At 37.6% G+C, this 21,541-nt stretch overlaps 5 protein-coding genes across 5 annotated transcripts; 2 read left to right on the top strand and 3 right to left on the bottom strand.

Annotated features, from left to right (window-relative positions):
- Positions 1–399: 399 nt before the first annotated feature.
- Positions 400–4,172, bottom strand: LOC132180962 (uncharacterized). Its single transcript, XM_059593979.1, has 6 exons — positions 3,960–4,172; positions 2,484–2,811; positions 2,177–2,393; positions 1,280–1,817; positions 1,096–1,194; positions 400–936 (listed from the first exon to the last, which is right to left on the bottom strand). Exons 1-6 carry the CDS (start codon positions 4,027–4,029, stop codon positions 680–682), a joined length of 1,509 nt encoding a protein of 502 aa, XP_059449962.1. The 5' UTR covers positions 4,030–4,172; the 3' UTR covers positions 400–679.
- A 351-nt stretch (positions 4,173–4,523) lies between these two features.
- LOC132182810 (uncharacterized) lies at positions 4,524–6,629 on the bottom strand. The gene is made up of 2 exons (XM_059596159.1): positions 6,229–6,629; positions 4,524–5,505 (listed from the first exon to the last, which is right to left on the bottom strand). The coding sequence occupies exons 1-2, from the start codon at positions 6,579–6,581 to the stop codon at positions 4,641–4,643; spliced, it is 1,218 nt and encodes a 405-aa protein (XP_059452142.1). The 5' UTR covers positions 6,582–6,629; the 3' UTR covers positions 4,524–4,640.
- Positions 6,630–8,574: 1,945 nt separating this feature from the next.
- On the top strand, positions 8,575–12,823 carry LOC132183276 (pentatricopeptide repeat-containing protein At5g15280, mitochondrial). Its single transcript, XM_059596677.1, has one exon. It carries the CDS (start codon positions 8,615–8,617, stop codon positions 12,428–12,430), a length of 3,816 nt encoding a protein of 1,271 aa, XP_059452660.1. The 5' UTR covers positions 8,575–8,614; the 3' UTR covers positions 12,431–12,823.
- A 719-nt stretch (positions 12,824–13,542) lies between these two features.
- On the bottom strand, positions 13,543–18,632 carry LOC132182495 (uncharacterized). The gene is made up of 6 exons (XM_059595758.1): positions 18,489–18,632; positions 17,291–17,689; positions 16,151–16,296; positions 15,465–15,741; positions 14,642–14,914; positions 13,543–14,238 (listed from the first exon to the last, which is right to left on the bottom strand). Exons 2-6 carry the CDS (start codon positions 17,597–17,599, stop codon positions 13,759–13,761), a joined length of 1,485 nt encoding a protein of 494 aa, XP_059451741.1. The 5' UTR covers positions 17,600–17,689; positions 18,489–18,632; the 3' UTR covers positions 13,543–13,758.
- Positions 18,633–19,049: 417 nt separating this feature from the next.
- Positions 19,050–21,513, top strand: LOC132182086 (uncharacterized). Its single transcript, XM_059595290.1, has 4 exons — positions 19,050–19,241; positions 20,768–20,885; positions 20,974–21,062; positions 21,399–21,513. Exons 1-4 carry the CDS (start codon positions 19,192–19,194, stop codon positions 21,511–21,513), a joined length of 372 nt encoding a protein of 123 aa, XP_059451273.1. The 5' UTR covers positions 19,050–19,191.
- Positions 21,514–21,541: the final 28 nt, after the last annotated feature.

Raw genomic sequence — 21,541 nt, 5'->3', positions numbered from 1 at the left:
GAAAATTGTTTTATGTTTAAAATTATTTGTTAATAAATTTTGAAAAAGTGTGCCTTTTGTTTTGAAAACAAAAAAGTGTTTTCAAGATACTCATGCCTATATGCTTAAAGATTAGATCATATGGTGAAGATAATATGATCTACTCCAAATAAATCCAACTTGAACATATGCTCAGTGTCATCATCAAAAGATCATTATGCTAAGAGTTTTTTTTATCACAAGATTGGGTCTATTGTTAGGGAGCCCACCCTATTTTCGTTTTTAGGATCGTCTACTCCTTCTTCCTTTCGGATTAGGAGTGAAAAAAATTAATCTTTTTCCTTATTCAATTAGAAAAAGAAAAAAAACCACAATATTGGAGACTTGCTGTCCTTTTCTATCATACAAAAAGAACAATGCTGTGATCATCTAAACAAATTTATTATATAAGCTTATGACAATCTTAACCATGAACTGCCAAATACTGGCATATTACATGAATTACAGCTCTGGATTATCTCTATGATGGATTTATTCATCTCCTCCTAAACATTGAACTGACCCCAAATTGTTGTCCAACTTTTCGGTTTTCTTGACATCCATGACTCTTTTATCCCAGATAAATTTGGAGAACAACTAACATTTCAAGTTATTTCTCAGATCATCCAAAATTCTGAGACCTATGATCATCATTAGACACTCAGGCCGCCACATGAGGAATATTGGCCAGTGATGCTTGTATTTTCTCCTCTGAAAATGAGAGGTCAACCATATTTCCCTGCAAATACTTCTCATAAGCTGGCAGGTCAAAATGGCCATGTCCACACATTGCTGTGAGTATAACCTTTGATTCCCCAGTCTCTCTACAACGAAGAGCTTCCCTAATGGTAGCAGCTATGGCATGAGTTGGCTCTGGGGCAGGTATCAACCCTTCAGACCTGGCAAATTGTATGGCACCTGCAACAAAGGAAAGGAACAATCTTAGCCTGTCTTCTCTTACTCCAGTGCTTACACATTCCACGCACATAACAAATGTTCCACAAGTTGGTCTCATTTCTATGGTGCATAAGATGGCAACTATTAGTTTCAGTCCAGAAAAAGAAGATGAAGATATACCTTGAAAGCACTCTCTCTGGGGTATTGAAAGAGCTTCCATGAAACCCAATTCATATACATGCGAGATTAGCGGTGCCATACCGTGGTATCGCAATCCCCCTGTAGAATGAAAAGCACACTGTTCAAGATTCAAGAACAAGAAAATGTCAACAAATCTGTGTTCCTGATACCAACAATATATTACCAGCATGAATTGGGTCTGGAATGAAGTCATGCCCAAGCGTATGCATCTTCATCAACGGAGTCATCCCTGCTGTATCACCATAATCATATGCATACACACCTTTGGTCAATGAGGGACATGCTGTAGGTTCAACTGCTCTTATAATAGGGTTGATTTTCCCATTGAGCTTCTCACGGATGAATGGAAAACTAAGCCCTGCAAAATTGGACCCACCACCAGTACACCCTATGATAACATCTGGGGTTTCACCTATAGCCTCCATTTGTTTTAGACACTCCTCACCAATAACAGTCTGGTGGAGCAAAACATGATTGAGAACACTCCCCAGACAATACTTGGTATCGGCATTCATAGCTGCAACCTCCACAGCTTCTGAAATAGCTATTCCTAGACTTCCAGGGCTTGATGGATCCATATTTAGAATTTTCCTGCCTGCCTCAGTAATGTTAGACGGAGATGGGTGTACTTTTGCACCCCAGGTTTGCATCATCAGTCTACGATATGGTTTCTGATCATAAGAAGCACGTACTTGCCACACCTACATAACAAATTGAAAGAATTGCCATCTGCTTTATCTCTAGAAAAAATTATAGAGTCGATTGATATTTCAACAGTACCATGTTTGACTGGTTCCATTTGGACCAGACTTCCGCTCTTATTTAGGAGCACAAAAGTATATTAAGATTTAGGTTTAGCCATATCTTTTTCACATCAGATGAAAAGTATATTAATTAAAGATCCAACATATTCACCCTCTTAAATTCCATAGCTATGTCATATGCATATGAACAGGTTATCCTGGTTGAGGAAGCCAATCAGATCAATAAACCCAATCTGAAAATAGCATTCTTCAATTCATGGCTATGGATCAACATTATGAATTAAAGTGTTCCTTACCTCACAACCAAGCCCAAATAAGCTGCAAGCAAAGGCCAATGAACTTCCCCATTGACCAGCACCAGTTTCCGTCACAACATTCTTGATGCCTTGCTGAGCATTATACCAGACTTGCGGGACTGCAGTGTTGGGTTTGTGTGATCCGGCAGGGCTGACGCCTTCATACTTGTAGTAAATTCTGGCAGGCGTATCGAGAAGCTTCTCCAACCTCTTGGCTCTAAAATTCAACTGAAAAATATAAGATGCTTCTTACCATGGCAGATGGAGAAATTTTCCAAGAAAAGCATTATGTAATAGCAAAACCAACCTGATCAGAGGGGTTGGGCGCCACAGCCTGTAAACATCAAGGACTTCATCTGGGATGTCTATGAACTTTTCATTGCTCATCTCCTGCTTAATCAACTCATCAGGAAACAGGGGAGCCAAATCTTCAGGCTTGACTGGTTCCAACGTCTTAGGATGCAATGGAGGAGGGGGTTTCACTTGAAGATCTGCGATCAGATTGTACCACTGACGGGGAATTTCAACTGCTTTTGGATCAGCACCCAGAGCTGCTCTTGCTCTATAGCCACTTGAAAGCTTCAGATGCATTGGCTTTGTCTTCAGTGCAAAATATCCAAGCCATTGCTTCTCAACTGAAGGGACAAAAGTAGATGAAAGATATTACAGAAATCAATATGAAAACATCTACCAATAACCAGTGCACAACCAACAACTCAAGGCTAAGCAGGTTACCATTTTGATGGGTATCTATTTAAAGTCAACAAATTGAGAGCCTCAATGACTAGTAGGAATATAGTGTCAAAATGTTTTCACACTGAGTTATTTCAGGTTTTTGTGGAATTCAATTGATATTGGAAATGGGTTTTTTTTCCTACAACTCAAAATAGTAAGCACACATATTAGTCTTTGTGGTATTATGATCAGGAAGCCCCTGAAAATGGTAGAAGATGAACTTGTCCAGTAAAGTAATGGGATAAGTTACATACTCAGGTAATTTTAAGAAGTTAATTCGCTAAATATGATTTCAATCTAGTCAATTGCGTCCCTCCAAGTAGTGAGGTTTTGTGCAAGCATTAGTTGGAGAAACCTACTAAACTCTGAAGTTTTGATGCCAAATGCTTTGAATTTTGTACAACTTGTATTGCACTTATGGCTGCTCCCTAGTTAAAAGCAACTACTGTAAGAATGATGCCTTGACAAAAATTGTTTCTCTTTCTTTCGAATCTTGCAGCAACTACTGATGAGCTCCGACCATCCAATTAAAAATAAACCATCTACTAATCCATCTGTACAAGAGTTCCACGTATTTGCAAAACCATATTTTCAGATTCCCTTCTGCATCGTTTAGTACACATTTCTTTCTAATATTACCACAAAAAGAAAAAAGAAGAAAAGTAGATACATAAACACTAAACACACATCTAGGCGATCCCACGCATGGCGCAAGAAAGTTAACATTAGTGCATCAATCTTCAGTAACAAAGCTAGCTAACTAGCGGAGCAGTTCAATAGTTAACAAGTTCAAATATTAAGCCGCCATGAGTCAGAACTACAAAGTGCATAAAACCGATCTGAGCTGACCAAAATTTCCAGTTGAAATCAAATGTTCTTCACAACTATATATAACACACAGCAATCAGCAAAACTGAACTTGGTGCAACTGGGCTTGTACCAGATCACATATAAAAGCAGCTAAAACCCAAACCAAAACTGAAACAAAAAGAAAGAAAAAATGAAAAAATAAATAAATAAATAAATAATTGAAGTAGGGGAGACTTACCCCTTGGGTGGACGCTTGATGCAGGTGACTTAGGAACTGGGTTTCCAAGGACAATTGAGTGAGTGGCCATTTTTCCAAGGTTGTTGTTGTTGTAGTTGTTCTGGTGGAGTGGGAAAACTATAGGATGAGTTTGGGTTTTTGTATATAGCTCATACAAAACAAAATATACAATACATTGGGTGGCTAAAAGCTTTTCCAGGCATTGGCATTTGGCACTGAAGACTGAAGAGGCATTTATGAAAGGAGGCCCCAACGATTGACAATTTCACATTAAATTAGCCCATGATACCTTTATGAAAGGAGGCCCCACCGCCTAGCCCAAAACAAGCGATATGGGCTGAGTTTTAGATTATGGTCCATATACAGTTCACCCCGCCGAATAAAAAAACAGCCACAGACTAAATGTGCAAATTTTGGTGTAGACTGTAGAAAATTGTTTTCCAGCAGAATTTGAAGGAATGTGTTATATTAAGAAGTGTAGGATATTTTGATCTGGATTTGGAAGATTTTCAATAGTATTCTTTACTTCATAATTGATGAATGTTTCTTTCAACTTTCTTGATCAAATTAAAGAGCAATGATATAAGAAGGACTAAAATCATCTTAGAAGTTTTACAATCATTAGGATTCCATTGTTACAAAGGTTTACAAGTTTTTGTACAATATATGTGAGGAAGTTTTTCACAAATCGCATTCCCATTTGCATTGAATCCTATTAGTGTGCCTAAAATCCCATTTCATCACCAGACTTCCATCCATTCTCCTCAAAACAAAACTCTCCACCAGCACATAACAACCAAATCTTTCCCACTCAGTCTCACCTGAAATTTGTTCTACCCTCTCCACCTTAACTTCTCTTTCTGCCCCATTAACCCACCCTCCTGCTTCTTCCACCCATCTAATATTCTCCACAATTGCTGAACTTAATCCCACTCCCAGCACTCCTCCCCTGCCATTTGGGTTATCCACTCTAAACCAAATGAACCCATTATCACCATTTCTGTCATCCTTCCTGGCTTCCTTGCCAGCAACTAAAGTGACTTCTCTTTGCACATCAACATTCACAATGACAACGTTGTCTTCGCTGTCAACATTCCTGCAGGAGTAAATTTCTTCCCACTTCTGCTCAAGAGTCATGGAATAAAACGTTGACTTCTTCATTTGGTGCTTTAGCCCTGCTTTCTCTCTCACAAATATAAATGGACAGAACCATTTCCCCACAACAACAGAAGCTGAACGTTTTCTTAAAATAGGAAAATTGAAATCCGGGAGAAGTGCTCGGAGTGAGGTGTCAAGGCCTAGAGCTTCACCTAATCGACGTAAACTACTTGAGCTGCGAACTTTCCATCCCTTTCTTCTTAGAGGCTTTGGAGGGATGCCATCAGGTGCTATAGACTTGGCAAAGAAGCCACCGCTTTGATGGCTATGAATCTTGAATTGTTGGTAAAGGTCTTTGAGATCAAAAGATTTTGGTTTTTTCTCCATCAACATGTTACTGAAGCAACATGCCATGACATCCTCCTCTCTTGAACATTTGCATGCTTTCCTGCAAGATTGACAATTTCAATGTCGAAAATAAAACCTACAAGGGACTTAGCCTCAAATGTTGAGGGTTATTACCAATTTACATAATATATGCTAGTAATATTGCATATGTTGTTACAGTGCACAATAATAATAAATAATATAGAATCGAAAAGAGAGTTTAAGAGAGAGTCGCGAGATACAGATTTAACGTAGTTTGACAATGTGCTTACGTCCATAGAGAGTGACTGTATTTTGCTATTAATGATTCAAAGTTACATCATATATATATATATATATATATATATAGAAAAATCCTAATTATACGAACATATTTTAAAAATTTGCAAAATACCCCGTATTGTGCTCCGTCTACTTGGCCAACTACTCTTGTCTAATATGAGTTACTAGTCCAACAGCATAGCTAAAGCTAAACTTGAAATTTAAGTTTAAAGTTGAAGGCCTTTTTTAAAAAAAAATTTTAATTTTTTTTTTATGACATGGTATCCAGGGCTTCACCCCGACTAAATCAGCAAGATACTGTGCGAAGCATCCCTATACACGAAATGGGTAAAGTTCAAACTTTTGCCAACAGGCCGGCGTGATCTAAAGAATTGTTTGTACTCTAGAAGATCAAACCTTAGACGTGAAGCAGTTGAAGCCAACCCGTTGGGGTTCGGATTTTTCATTTTGAGGGTTAAAAGACTAGTGTATATAAGTGTGAAGGAGTAGAGAGCATACGTACCCTTTGTACTTGCCTTTAGCCCTGATGACATAGTAGCGGTTGGAAGACAGAGGCTTATCAAGAACTGGGAGAAACCAAACCTTGGTGGCTGTTGTTTCTCCATACTCGGTTGAATGAAGAATGGTGAGGATCTTATCTTGAGGGAATGGCAACTTCTTAACATTCTTACGCTTGCATCTACCCCAACAAAATGAATCTTCTGCTTCTGCCTCTTCATCAGTAATTACAAGATAACCTGAATATGGAGCATCAGGTGGCTCCATTGAAAGGGTGCTCGGAGATTTCCTGTACATCGAAAGTGGCCTTGTCACATACATCTTTTTCTCTCTCTCTCTCAATGGAAGAAGAAGCATGGGGGAGGGGGTTTATCAGGTTGATTCCTTGTGAATTAAGAATTGAAAGTGGAGTGCCTTTAGGCTTTAGATAATGATATTGTAAACGCTATTATTTCATGATGAATGGGTTTTTCTCCTTAGATTTTGGGCATGTTTCGGTGTGTGTTTGAGGGGTTTAAAAGTGTGTTTAAACACTCAAAAAGTCCGTTCAAAGAAAAAAGTACTCGTTTAGTAAAAAAAATTGAAAACGCTGATAAGGGTTAAAAAAACCTAAAAATAGTTCAAGCACGCTTTTGATAAAAACTTAAAAATGAAGCTTACACTTTTTTACTTTGAAGTTTTATTTCTCAACCACAATTCCAAACATACTTTTGCCGATTGGTAGACGCAATTTCAATTAACTTAGTTAAAGGGAAATAAAAGCAACTAAGATAAACACTAATGCTTTACTTTATTGTCCACTTTTTCTCGTACCATATACCAGCTTTTCAACTTGATTCAGGCTAGAAACTTCACGCAAATGGCTGAAGAAACTTGGCGCAATTGGCTGCCACCCTTGATTCTTATCTACCTTTTGCATTATTGACATTAAAAGAAGGAAAAAAGGTTTCAGAACCCTCAATTTTGCATTTTGAACCTCAAATTTTAGTTTATTGAAGAGTCTTTATGTTACTTTTAAATCTAACTTTTGTTTATTTTTTAAATGAATAATAGAAATAACTAGGTGATTGCAAGCCACCCCTTCTGTCGGGCTCTTGGGGTTGCATGAGCTACCCCTCTAGTCGCAGTGGCCGCCCCTAACAAATGGGTGGCTTGCAGCTGCGCCCACCGTCCAAGGAAAGAAATGGCTCGCGACCACCTCCAAAAGAGAGCATGGCTTGTGGCTAACCCAAAAAAGGATGCAACTCATGGTTACATGTTAGTTGGGTTTTTTTTTTTTTTTAACAAAATGTACATCTGTGAGACCATTCCAGCTTAACTATAGGGTTAACCAAAAACTTTTTAATTTATTTAAGATTAATAGGTAAATTAAGGGTTTGATTGGGTGACCATTTTTTTTTGACATGTCAATATAAGGAAAGAAGGAGGGGAGTTTTGAACTAGTGACATTCGCTTCATTAGGCGTGATCCACAGCTGATTGAACTACCCATTGGGGACGATTGGGTAGGAGTGTAAAAAATTATCGAGAAACTGGAACTGGAACCAAGAAACCGAGAAACCGGGGTCTCGGTTTGAAAAATCCAAAAACCGGGTACCCCGGTTCCGGTACCCGATTTTTACAGGAAATACCGGAACCGGGTTTCCATTTTTTATATATATATATATATATATATATATATATATATATATATTAGGGATTTTTTTGGGCCTTTTTTAGGTTTATTTTTTAATTATTTAGAACAATCACAACAAAACCCCTTTAATTTAGACAAAAAGACTAATAGATTTTTTAAAAAATGGGCCAACTTATGAAAAAAAAGAAAAAAGAAAAAAGAAGGGCTTATTTTAAGCCCAATACCTAAAATAAGCCAAAAAACCAATTTTCTTAAAAAACTAGTTACCAGACCGGGTAAAACCAGAACTGGCCGGTAACCAAGACCCCAGTAAATCGGGACCCAGTTCCCAATTTTGGTTTTCGATTTTGGCCAAAATCGAGAAACCGGACCGAGTTGACACCCTTACGATTGGATGACCATTTGAGGGGCTTAAAAGTGCGTTTAACACCCAATAGTTCATTTGAAGAAAAAAAAAATACACATTTTGTAAAAAAAATTAAAAACGCTTAAAGAGTCTAAAAATCTCAAAAATAGTCAAAATGCACTCTTGTCAAAAAAAAAATATTTTTTATCTTAAAAAATCTATTTATTAAACACAATTCTAAACATGTTCCGAATAAAATAGGTTTTGGTAACTTGGTTAAGCCTAGTTAAGCATTGGAATGGTCTCACAGTTGTTTGCCGTAAGAACCATCGCCTTAATACCTATTTTTGTGTGAGACGCAATTGCGTTTCAGTTTCACTTATGCCGGAAATTATGCAGAGCTACATAGATGAGACCAAGAGTCTGCACCACCACAGCTCTCCACAATCACATGCTCAAATTCCTCTCCGCCCTCCACTCTCAGAGACCCCACGTCAAACAGGTTCCTTCTTTCTTCTCCCACCTCTCACTCTTCTCCTCCGCCGCCACCACCACCACCACCACTTCTCTCACTGACCCACCATCGCCATCATCTTCAATACCCAAAAATGACACTACCCACTTGGATTTATGTTCTATAAACTTCACTGGCCTTGCACAATCTGTCATATTGAGATGTTCCCATTTTTTGGATAAGAAGAAAGGCAAGGACTCTGCTAATGCCTCTATCAAGGACCTCCTTTTAGAAATATCCAATATAGTGCCTGATGCTGCGCGTAAGTTTTTGAGGGTTTCGGTGCTGAAACCCGAAGATGTGCTTGAAATATTACTAGGTTTCCAATTTGAGAGTGGGAAAATTGGGATTGGAGCTAGGAAGGTTGAGTCTTTGTGGGAGATTTTCAAGTGGGCTAATGAACAGGATAAGGGTTTTAAGCATCTCCCTCTGTCGTGCGAGGTCATGGCCTCGTTGCTCGTCCGGGTGGGAATGCTTAAAGAAGCTGAATTCTTGCTCTCTACAATTGAGATTCAAGGAATTTCATTGGATGGTCATGAAATTTTCGGTGATTTGATTGAAGGGTATGTTGGTGATGGTCAATTAGAAAGAGCCATTTCGCTGTATGATCGAATGAAGAAGCGAGGTGCAGTGCCATCGATGAGATGCTGTCGTGTTCTTCTTGATCTCTTGGTTCAAAAGAAGAAAATTCTATTGGCGTTTCGAGTTTGTTGGGATATGGTTGAGATGAATATTAATTTTAGTAATGTCGAGAAGTCTAGTTTTGAGAATGTCATTAGACTGCTTTGTAGAGATGGAAAGATTCAGGAAGGAAGAAATCTTGTCAAGAAGGCTCTGGTTTCTGGTTTGAAGCCTAGCAGCTTAGTTATTAATGAAATTGCTCGTGGGTACTGTGAGAAGAATGACTTTGAGGATCTGCTGAGTTTCTTTGCTGACACAAAGTGTACCCCAACTGTTATTGCTGGTAATAAGATTATACATTGTGTATGTTGCTATTTTGGCACCAAAAGGGCAGTCTCATTTTTGCGAGAATTGAAATATTTGGGTTTCAATCCTGATGAAATAACCTTTGGGATTTTAATTGGTTGGAGTTGTCATGAAGGGAAACTGAAAAATGCCTTCATTTATTTGTCAGAAATGTTGTCTAAATGCCTGAAACCCCGTATGTTTTCCTATAATGCTCTTATCAGTGGGGTGTTTATGGAAGGTCTGTGGAAGCACGCCCAGGACATTCTTGATGAAATGGTGGATCAGGGGATGCCACCTGATACATCAACTTTTAAAGTACTATTAGCAGGATTTTGTAAAGCTAGACAATTTCAGGAAGTGAAAAGGATAGTTTGCGAGATGGCCAGCCAAGGATTTATTCAGCTCTCTTCATCGGAGGATCCATTTTCCAAAACATTTATGGTCTTGGGGCTCAATCCGTTAGCTGTGAGGTTGAAAAGGGACAACGATGTGGGATATTCTAAGACGGAGTTTTTTGATAATCTTGGGAATGGTCTTTATTTAGATACGGACCTGGATGAGTATGAGAAGACGGTCACCAGAGTTCTTGAAGATTCCATGATACCTGATTTTAACTCACTTGTAATGGAGCAATGTGGCAATGGAAATTTTAGAATGGCATTGGTACTGGTAAATGAAGTGGATCAGTGGGGACAAAAACTGTCTTTGTCTGTCGTCTCAATATTAGTGGAAAGGCTTTGTTCATCCCATTCCCATATCAAGGCAGTCACTAAGCTTTTGGAGAAAATGCCTGAGTTGGCTAATCAGCTAGACCCAGAAACTCTCAATTTGCTTGTCCAAGCATACAGCAAGAAAGGACTGACATACAGCGGGAAAATAATATTGGATGGGATGCTTCAACAGCATTTAGTTGTCAAGAATGAGACCTACACCACTCTAATAATGTGTTTATGTAAGAAAGGGAAATTGAAGGACCTTCATGGTTGCTGGGAAATTGCTCAAAGAAACAAATGGTTACCAGAGTTGGAGGATTTTAAAGCTCTTGTAGAATGTCTTTGCCAGCAAGAAATGCTCGAGGAAGCATTACAGCTTCTTGAATGTATGTTGGTTTATAACTCTAATTTAGGGTTAGATACTTTCTCTGTTTTCCTTGAAAAGCTTTGTGTTACCGGTTTTGCAAGAGTGGCACATGTATTGTTGGATGAACTTCTAAGTCGTGGTTGCATCTTGGATCGCATAGCGTATAGCCATGTAGTAAGAGGGTTATGTAAGGAGAAAAAGTTCTCAGCAGTCTTTACAATATTGGACAATATGCTGGCCGAAAATGTGGCCCCATGCTTGGATGTTTCTGTCTTACTAATTCCTCAGCTGTGTAAGGCTGGCAGATATGAGGAAGCTGTTGCCTTAAAAGAGATTGGTTTAAGAGAGCAGTCTTCAGATTCATTTTCCTTACATAGTGCGGTAGTAAAAGGGTTTTGTATGACTGGAAACATTCAAGAAGCAGCCACTTTATTCCAGGATATGTTGTTGAAGGGGCTAGTTGTAGATGCAGAAATTTGTAACATGCTGGTCCAAGGGCATTGTCAAGTGAAAAACTTGCGGAGAGTTGGGGAGCTACTTGGAGTTTTTATCAAGAAAGGTTTAAGCCTCTCAATCTCAAGTTACCGGAATTTGGTGTGCTTGATGTTTTCAGAGGGTAGAGTCCTTTATGCTTTGAATTTGAAGGAGCTAATGCTTGGACAAAGCAAGTCTCATGACCTCATCATCTACAACATTCTGATATTCTCTCTTTTCAAAACAAGAAACAGTTCACTTGTCAAGAAAATATTAGCTGAATTGCAAGAGAAGGAACTGCTACCTAATGAAGTCACTTATAATTTTCTTGTGTACGGGTTTTTTCAGTGTAAAGATGTATCAAGTACTGCGCAATATCTGTCTAGTATGATTTCTAATGAACTTAGGCCAAGTAATCGGTGCTTGAGAACAGTAATATCCAGCCTGTGTAATGTTGGGGAGCTTGGAAAAGCCTTAGAGTTGAGTCAAGAAATGGAATTAAGAGGCTGGGTTCATGGTTCAATCGTTCAAAACGCAATTGTTGAGGGCCTTCTTTCTCATGGTAAGCTTCAAGAAGCAGAAGATCTGTTGGACAGGATGGTAGAGAAATGTCTAATTCCTGACAATATTAATTACGATAATCTAATTAAGTGCTTTTGTTCTTACGGGAAACTGAACAAGGCAGTTAGTCTTCTGAACATAATGTTGAAGAAAGGAAATGTTCCAAATTCTACTAGTTATGATTCAGTAATTCAAGGTTTCTGTACCTGGAATAGATTGGATGAAGCTATGATTTTTTATACGGAGATGCCGTATAGGGGCCTTAAACCGACCATTAACACTTCGGGCATGCTCGTCCATGCCTTCTGCCAAAACGGGCGAACTGCAGAAGCTGAAAATTTTTTAATTTCTATGCTTCAGGTTGGTGAAAATCCAACAAGGGAGATGCACTGCACTGTAGTTAATAGGTATCGCTTGGAAAACAATCTCAAGAAGGCATCGGAGCTCCTGCAAGTGATGCAACAAAGGGGTTATGAGCCAGACTTTGAGACACACTGGTCTCTCATAAGCAATTTAAGAAATTCCAATGACAAGGATGATCACGACAGCAACCAGGGCTTTCTGTCAAGGCTACTTTCTGCAAGTGGATTTGCTGGGAAAAGGGGTTCCAAAGCCAAACTGGGGTAATTCAGCAACATCAAACTTGGCTTTTGAGTTTTGTTCATTTATTTCTTATGCTGTGAGTTGGTTCTCCTTACAGACCTCATACATTGACTTCTGTCTGTACTGCAGTCAGTACTATCTTTTTCTGAGGCCGTTTGAGTCTTATTGAAAGCCTACACTTTTTTGAGAAATGTTAAACATCAATGTCCGCTTCCCGTTCCATGTATGGCCAAAATGGTAGTTATCAGGTCATAGAATGAGTTTGTTCTTAGGTGTTCAGCTTTGATGTGACCCCAAAATCTGAACTCATATAATGCAGTATAGTTTTCAAACCTTGTACAGTCAGTTGGCATGGAACAGTTTTATTGTAATAATTTCTCTTTCATTTAATCAATGAAGAAATTCTTTTAGTATTCAGATTCTAGCTTTTGTTGCAATATGTTTCCGTTATTGTTGGTGATATTGCTAAAATAATGCATGTACTACAACTGCTATATTGCATAATAATAATTTTATATATCACCATTTTATTTTATTTTTATTTTCTCAAAATTGATGTGACTTTCAAAATTTTCATCTGATCAAAACAGTGATCTCCTCCACCACTGATCTTCTCCACTCTCTCCACCCTCGTACTGCTATTTTCCCCATCAATCCACCCTCCTTCCTTTTGAATCCATCTCACTCTCTAGAACGGCTGAACTCAAGCCCACAGTACCCTCACTCTTCTGATTATGCAAATAAAACCATCAAAACCATCGCCGTTATGCCTCATAGCTCCCCCACCAGCCATGCCATACACTTCCCTTGGTACAGTTGTGTTCACAATCACAATATTGCCACCATAAGCATTATTCCCTTGGGAGTAAATCTCCTCCCAATATTGCTCTAGAGTTATCCTGTAGAACAAAGATTTCGTCTTCATGCTACTTCCCTCTTTTACAAATATAAATGGACAATATCATTTCCCTACAACAACAGGAGTTGAGCGCTTGTTAGATAGTGGAACATTAAATTCTGGGAGGCTTGTTGGAACTGAGTAATTGAGGCCTGGAGCATGTTGCCAACAACCAAAGGAAGGATAAGGTTTCACCATGTAAGACTACTCATAGATCCATGTGGCAAGAGACTAGGAGCCAGAAGCAACTTTTGATCAACTTATTTAGATAGCATGTACAAATTGCATAATCTTCTCCGAATAATGTCATTAAAGTTTCAAAATTTTGATGACTGAAATCACCAGATTACATCTCTTTGTCATCCAAAAAGAGAAGACGAAAAGAAAAACCTTATGAGTACTCTACTGGTGATATTCAACCACCATTAATCTTCCAACCTAACAACAACGTAGCTCAGGCATCTAATTTAAGAAATTTCTTTATAATTCCCATCATCTCTCCTCCAGGAAAACGCCCAAGACAACCCCTTGCTGCTGCTACTTCATTAAATTCACAAACTGAATCACCATTAAAAGCTTGAAGCTGTTTGCTTCTCTCTCGTTCAATTCCCACATCATCTGTTAGGTCTTCACCGGCTTTAATGGTTGGAAGAGGAAATGGATCAAGAGAAGTTCCCAAAACAATGGACTCCCCACCTACTGCACCCACAAAGTCTTTCAACCGACACATGGCAAATGGAACTGGTTCAAAGCTGTGGTCTCCATATTCAACTGGAGTAGAATGGTCTGAGGTAATGCAAAGGAAGAATTGAAAATTTCCCGTTGATTCTGCCTCCCAGAGGAGCCTGGTCAACTGTCCTATCGCTTGATCTACAGCTTCCAGTGCTTTGAGTTTGAAAACGCTTGCCTTGTCGTGACCTGCATCATCTATTGCCTGCAATACCAGGTATCAAGGAGACCCCATCACCATCATATCATTGGGAGACCTTGAGCCAAGTACTTTGGCTCCAGCGGTAAAAGAGGAAGAAAGAAGTCTCTATTATAAAAGGCTCAAGAGTAAAATGCTATGGAATCCTAAACTATCTCTTAAATCAGTTCATCTTCATGTTAGTCATGCTCTAATAGAGATGAGGAACATGTTCTGTATCAGTGCATGAGAGCCGATACTGAAATTCAACTAGAACTTCAAATGCCAGCCAGGCCCTCGTAGTATTTTTGGCTCGATAACAAACTTTGTTAAGATAAATTAAAATATAGGGTGACTCTTTGAAGAGTAATTTAAGTTGCATGCAAAACAGAAGAAAGATAGAAAGAAACAAAATCATAGAAGATAAGACCTTGATGTGAAGAAACCCAAAATCATAGCCCTCTGATCGACCTGGTTTGCGCTCATCCTCCCCAGGTACAAAAACAGAGGGGCAAGACTGCAAAGGAGCTGAGAGTGCCTTAGTTATTGCAGTTGCTTTGGAAGTTAAAAGTGTTCGATAGTCTCCAGTTGCTCCAGGAGCTTCAAGGATATCAATACCAAGTGATAAGCCCAAGCCAGCTATAATTTTGGTGGGGGCTACCATGCATGGCCACAGCCCATGTTTCTTTTCAAATGAAGGAACCTGCAATAAACAATTCAAAAATATGAATACAATATATATGTTATTATAAACCATAATAACATATATATGTTTCTCAAGTTCTTTCTCTAGATTTTCAGGATTTGCTTAAATTTACATTGTAATTTTTTAAGGGGTTTCTATATGGGAACTACATATAGAAACCCCTTAAAAAATTACAACCTAATCAGATAAATCCAAGAAAACTTGGAAAAGAAGAACAAGAGATTCTGCCCAAAGCAGTTATCCAGTCAAAGAATTGTTTTGTATTAAGTTAGCACCAACAGAAATCCAAAGCGCACATTATTCTCAAGCCTATGGAAATCAGTCACAAGCTAACATTCATACAATACTATATCTAATTGCAGGATATATTACAAGAACAACAGGACGTGACGAAATACTGAAAACTTCTGGAATAGCACATGTCGCCAGCAAAATTGTTTCCTTAAAACTTAACATCAACCGGAAGCTGTTAAAGCTCAAAAAAGTTATTCTGATTTTTTTTTTAATTGCAACAGAAATAAGGATACGAATTTTGAATACTTCAAACCTCGATTCGAATACCACAACCTCGTAGAAGGACAACATTTGCTATGTTCTTCCCTTCTGCAACCCTCTTTGCATTTAGTGGATGAGCAATTAGAATTCGTGACATTTCCTTAGATAACTCATTAACAACAGCAGCTGTGTGCCTTGCTTCATCAGTATCATCTAGAGCTTCAGCTTGCAAAAGTAAGCGGTTGTCCTTTAACGGGTCTGTTGCTGATATGTTTCCACTTAGTCTTGGTCCTTTGACAACCACTCCACATCTATGTTCTGTTGCATACCTGTAGGAAACGACATTGTGTTAATCTGAGTCTAGCTTATTATTGAAATTAAAGCCTTAAGCTTCAACTAAAAAATTAAGGTAGGGCTTATCTCTCTCTTCCCTCTTTCAGGCCTGTTTTTTTTGTGAACAAAGGACCTACACATACGTAAAGGCTGGGAATAATATCTTGGAACTACATAATAGTAGAGGTAATTAGCTGATAACCATGCTATATAAACCTAGTTCACAAATATTTGAAACTTCAAAGTTGTTTAAAGTTTTTTAAATAACAGGAAAAGTTGATAACTCATAGAGCTCTCCACATAAAGAAGTTTGAGTTTGGCAAAAAATCTCAAATAACCCCGATAAGGAGGCATATGCCAACACCAAATAACAAGCACTATTGTGGCAGCTATAAGCATCCGCACCTGACTCTGACTTCATATTGAGGAAAAGATGGCAGCTTCATTCCATCTAGTGCCGCACAGAGTATGGGTCCTTCTTCTTCAAAGTGCCTGTCAGCCCTCCTACTTGTGACTACTCCAGTTTTCTCATCCAAGGTTGCAAAATTTGACTAGAGATCCAAAGATGGCAACATCATGTATAATAGCCAAAACCAACCAATAACTTTTGAAAAATGCACAGCAACATTCTATTGAAAAAAAAATAAAAGGGTGTAGCCTAGTACATAGGAAGTACACAAGAGATGTACAAAAAGAAAGAAAAAAAAAATCCAGAAGGGAGGAAGAGGCAAAACCCCCTATCACTTATATCTAATTGAAAGTGATCTCAGAAATAATTATATCAGTTTAAGCAATGAGACTTCAGTTCCATCCAGAGTACTAGCATTCCTTTCCCTCCAGATAGTCCACATCAAACATAACGACACAATATTTCACTCATCACTACTTTGATGCCTTAGGAAGTAGAAGTGGGCATAACCCGATAAATCCCAAATGAAGAGAAAACTAATACCCAAAGCTCTCTAGCAATAGCAAAATGTAGGAGGTGATTAACTATTTCCCCACTTTCTTTACACATACAACACTAATCAACAATGATTTTCTTATGCTTTCTTAGGTTATGACACGCTGGATTGGGACGGTGTGGCATAGATATGTGTCAAGTTCCATATTGGGTGGATAGATTGTGAAGGAATTGTATGGGCATATGCTGTCTCACATTAGGTGTGTACTAGATGGAACTGGACTATATAAATTATTACAGAAAGCTCTAACAGGGGCTAGTTCTTTTGAAGTATCACGCAGATGTGACTAGCACATGCTTGAATTGTTACAAATAATATCAAAACCAACCTAATAATGCCATATAGCACTGGGACACTATAGTATAACGCAAACCTTGTTGAGGAGGTGAGAAATTTGAATAGGGAGATTGTGACACACATGTTGAAAAATCTTATCACGAATCATAGTGTGATGTATTACATACTATTATACCATAGGTTGTATGACCATAATTCGTTACATGAAAAAGATAATAATATAAACTGAGAAAGCAACCATTATTATGTTTACAACTTGAAAAGGACAAAAAGTTATACTCACCTTAAATGCAATATCACCAGGTGACATTTCCAAACCAGCACCCATGGACTCAAATGCACCTCGACCACGGTAATACACTCTTGGGTCATAACCCAATAAAGAGAGGTGAGCTGTGTCACTTCCGCAACCCAAGCCTACCTCAACAGGGTCCATAAGACCATTTACTCCAGCAGATGCGACGGCATCCAAATTGGGTACTTTGGCTGCTTGTAGAGGAGTCTTGAGTCCAAACCTTGGCAGGGACACATCGCCCAACCCATCAATCAGCACAAATGCCACTCTTCTCTTAGGCTGCTGGGGACTACCCATACTTCTATATGCTATATTCACCTTTTTAGATTAGAGACAATGTAGGAAACTTGGAACGCAGAAGAAATGAACACGTGATAAAATAACCAGCTGAAAAGAAAATACAAAAACAACAAAGAACGCTTGCTGTTAGAAGAGTATATTACGATGGGCTTTCATGCTAGAAATCAATAGACAATTTATCTTCATCATACCTTTATGGTTTAAAAACATAAAAATTGTATAGCTAGTCATGTCTAGACGGCCAAATTTAGGGATTTGCAGGCAAGCACCGAAGACTCAAATAAATGAAAACTTTGGGTCGGCAGTTGAGTCATATAAATGGGACTTGATCATAGGAATATTTTTAAGTTCTTGACCAAAAACTTAGATATAACATACAAAATTCAGAAAGATTGAGATCAGGTCACAAATTAAAGAATAAGAAGACTACTTTAAAATTTCATTTCAACCACGGAAACCATATAAAGCACATGAAAAACACACACAATCCTCCCCCAAACAAAAAGCACATAAAAATATAAACTTTAAAAAAAGACCAAAAACTGGGATGGATTTTCATGATCGAATTAGACACTGATATATTCAGACAAATGGAAAATTTCAAATGGGTATCTCTCATTCTAAATTAAAACACAGCTAGAAGTAACCAACAATGCTCAAGACTCCCAAAAGCTAAGAAAATTAAATAAAGCATTTCACACAACGACATCCCCACAACAGCAACAACATCATTTCTAAGCAATCAAAAGCTCCAACTCTTAACAAAAAGGAAAATAAAATAAAATAAGAAGAAAAAAATGGAATCTTGAAGTATCCTCAACTGCATGCAAGGAAAAATTAATGAAGATGTTTCATAATTGCGTGCTACTTATTAGAGAATGTGTACCGATGACGAGCTTCACTGGTGATCAGTTTTGGACCCAAAAACTCTTCTTTTGGTTATTGAGTTGTACAGAGGAATCGCTTTCAGACCGCCACTTTATTCTGTAATAGCTTTTTCCATTTGGGGATAGAAGGAAGATTTGTTCGCGTACGATCTTGTGTCGGAAAAATATCGCCACAACTGTATAAGAAGTCGTCTTGTTATACGGTCTTCTTAACGGTATTCCGCACAATTTGTTGCATAAGATAATGCTACAACTATTTTTCGATATAGAGAAAGTCGCCCCAATAGAGTTGCCGAGTAATGAGAAATGGATTTTTTAGATTGCATTTTAAAAAAATTGTTATTTGAAAACGCAGATAATTTTATATTTTTAAATATTATAATTTTGCCAAATATTTGGCTGAGTTTTTAAAAAACATAGCTATTTTTAAATTGGTTTTTTTTTTTTTTTCTTTTTCTTGAGCACTTAGAAAAAAAATCACAAGAGACGTTCTCATGGACCCCACAGAACCTAATATCACACGGGCGTTTGGGTAGAGACTTGTCAATATTACGTGCCATGGAAGTTTAGTTTAGTTTCCCTTGTTCCCCCAAAAACGGAGCCAAAACCCAAATGCTGCTTTATGCTTATTGAAGCTAAAAGAGACTTCAGAGTTTTCCTGCGTAACATCTCATTCCTCAAACGCAAACTAAACTGAATAAAATGATCATGTCACGTCTGCTTCGTTCACACTCCTCGTTCCCCGGCCTACAGTAAGTGCTTCATAGCGGAGACATTTAATCACCCAGTTGTGGTTTTGATAATACAATAAGTTGTATTGATTTTTTTTCTTGTATTCTCATCTGGGTTTTGCTCAATTTCTTGAATTATAGTTGGCGGATTAGTTATCTGTGATTGGTTTGGCAAAATATGCTATTTTCGTTACATGGGTTTGTCTGACACTGTTGAATTAAATGACAATGTGCAAGACATTTTAGTACTTTTGTTGTGAATGTACTAATGCTGCGTTCGTTTGGGCTTGATTCATTTTTGTTTAATTGTTCTTTTTTTTTTTTTTTAAACCGTTTTCATACTCTAGCTTGGGAGATCAACGATAATGAGGTTTTATATTGTCATGAATTATTCTCAGCTATTGTTGTTATTTTACCATTAGTGCATTCTACTTCTGCTTCTTCTACTTATTCTATTAATACTATAGTTGCTGTTGCGACTAATGGTAGTAACAACAACAACGTTATGATTCTTCTGCATTCTACTTCTTCTATTGTTAGAATATTAATAATGAATTTAATTTTCTATCGGCTTAAACTTTTTGAATAAGTGGTGATTTAACAGCTATTAACGTTATGATTATTATCACCCTCTCTTCCTTTTCCTACTCTTTTGCTTGGCAACTTTTGAAATTGAAATCTACTGCAACTCCACATCCCCACCTCAACTGTTTATTACCTTAGCTGAGGCCCTAGAGCAGCTATTAAAGTTATGATTATTATCACTCTCTCTTCCTTTTCCTGCTCTTTTGTTAGGCAACTTTTGAAATTGAAATCTACTGCAACCCACGTCCCCACCTCAACTGTTTATTACCTTAGCTGAGGCAGAGGCCCTAGAGCAACTACTGCTATTACTCCACATATTGTCCCAAAACTATTTGCAAATTTTGTTGCCAAAATATCCTGTCACTCTCCTTCCTGATGTCTTCATTCTACTTTTTAAATTGATTTCTAAAGTTTGGAAATCTTTCTTGCCCTAAATTGTTTTGAATTTTATACATAATGAGAGATACATTGCAGTGACACAATCATTACATTTTCTTATTTGTTAGAATATTGATTAAGTGATTAAATTTACCATTTCCTAATAGTTTAAGCTTTTGGGATAAGTGTTGATTTTAACATGATATCCGAATTGAGATTTTGAGTTCAAACCTTGACTCTTTAGTTTACCCCTCATTTTAGTTAAAATTTCACATATTGGACTTCACTTGTTAAGTGGAAGTCTAAGCCTACACGTGAGAGGGGATGTTAGAACATTAATTACATGATTAAATTCATTGTTTCCTATCAGTTTAAGCTTTTGGGATAAGTTTGATTTTAACATTCTTTATTCTCTCTCTCTCACATAAAGTTTACATGATTTTATGAGTGTTGTAGTCTAGAGAATGGAGATCTTAAAAAATGTACCTTATTTTAGATGCCATTCCATTATGCCATCATTGCTACTTAAATGTGGAAGTAAAGATGGATTTCCTAATGCCATAGTTATTTCTGCTATGAGACAGTTTGATGACCATGTCCAAAAATGGAAGACTATTCTCAACAGATTCAAATATGGTAGGTGAATCCTTGAAAGCTGAGGTAGCAGAGACAGTAACGGTCACGCCACCTCCAACAGAGAAGGTAAGTTGACATGTCGTTCACTTAAAAGTGGTTAATTTTCATTTAATCTAATAGACTCTCTGCTTTCTGACTCTTGCGTTTTATTAAGCTACTTGTTTTGGGTGGAAATGGATTTGTTGGTTCACACATATGTAGAGAAGCTATGGAGCATGGTTTGACTGTATCTAGCCTTAGCAGGTACTCTTTTTTTCACAAGATATCTATAAAGACCCATTGTTTATTTCAATATCTATAAACTTAAGTTATATGTATTTCATATACTTTTGAAAATACATCGACATTGAAAATCAATGTTATTTGCAAGCATTTCCTAATATGCCTATTTTAAGTTTAGTTTAGTTTTTTTTTTTCAGGAAAAAAAAAAAAAAAAAAAAAATTTATTGGAAAGTTGATGTAATACTTGATCTTCAGCTGGATGCTTGTATCCTGCACTGGTGTCATGTGTTTTTGTAAACACACATATGTAAATGTATATAAATTGAACTTGTTTGCTTATTTTTCCTACATTATTAGGTCTGGGAGGTCATCTGTACATGATTCTTGGGCTGACAGCGTGGTCTGGCATCAAGGTTTTTGGATAGTTGTTATAAGTTTTTTGGCTGTTCAAATTGTTAAATATGAAGTGTAAAGTACTTTCTTCAATTACAGGAGATCTG

The sequence above is a fragment of the Corylus avellana genome, chromosome ca5, assembly GCF_901000735.1.
Source record: "Corylus avellana chromosome ca5, CavTom2PMs-1.0".
Classification (NCBI taxonomy): domain Eukaryota; kingdom Viridiplantae; phylum Streptophyta; class Magnoliopsida; order Fagales; family Betulaceae; genus Corylus; species Corylus avellana.
The sequence above is the reverse complement of the archived record's forward strand: the minus strand, read 5'-3'. Positions and strand labels throughout refer to the sequence as shown.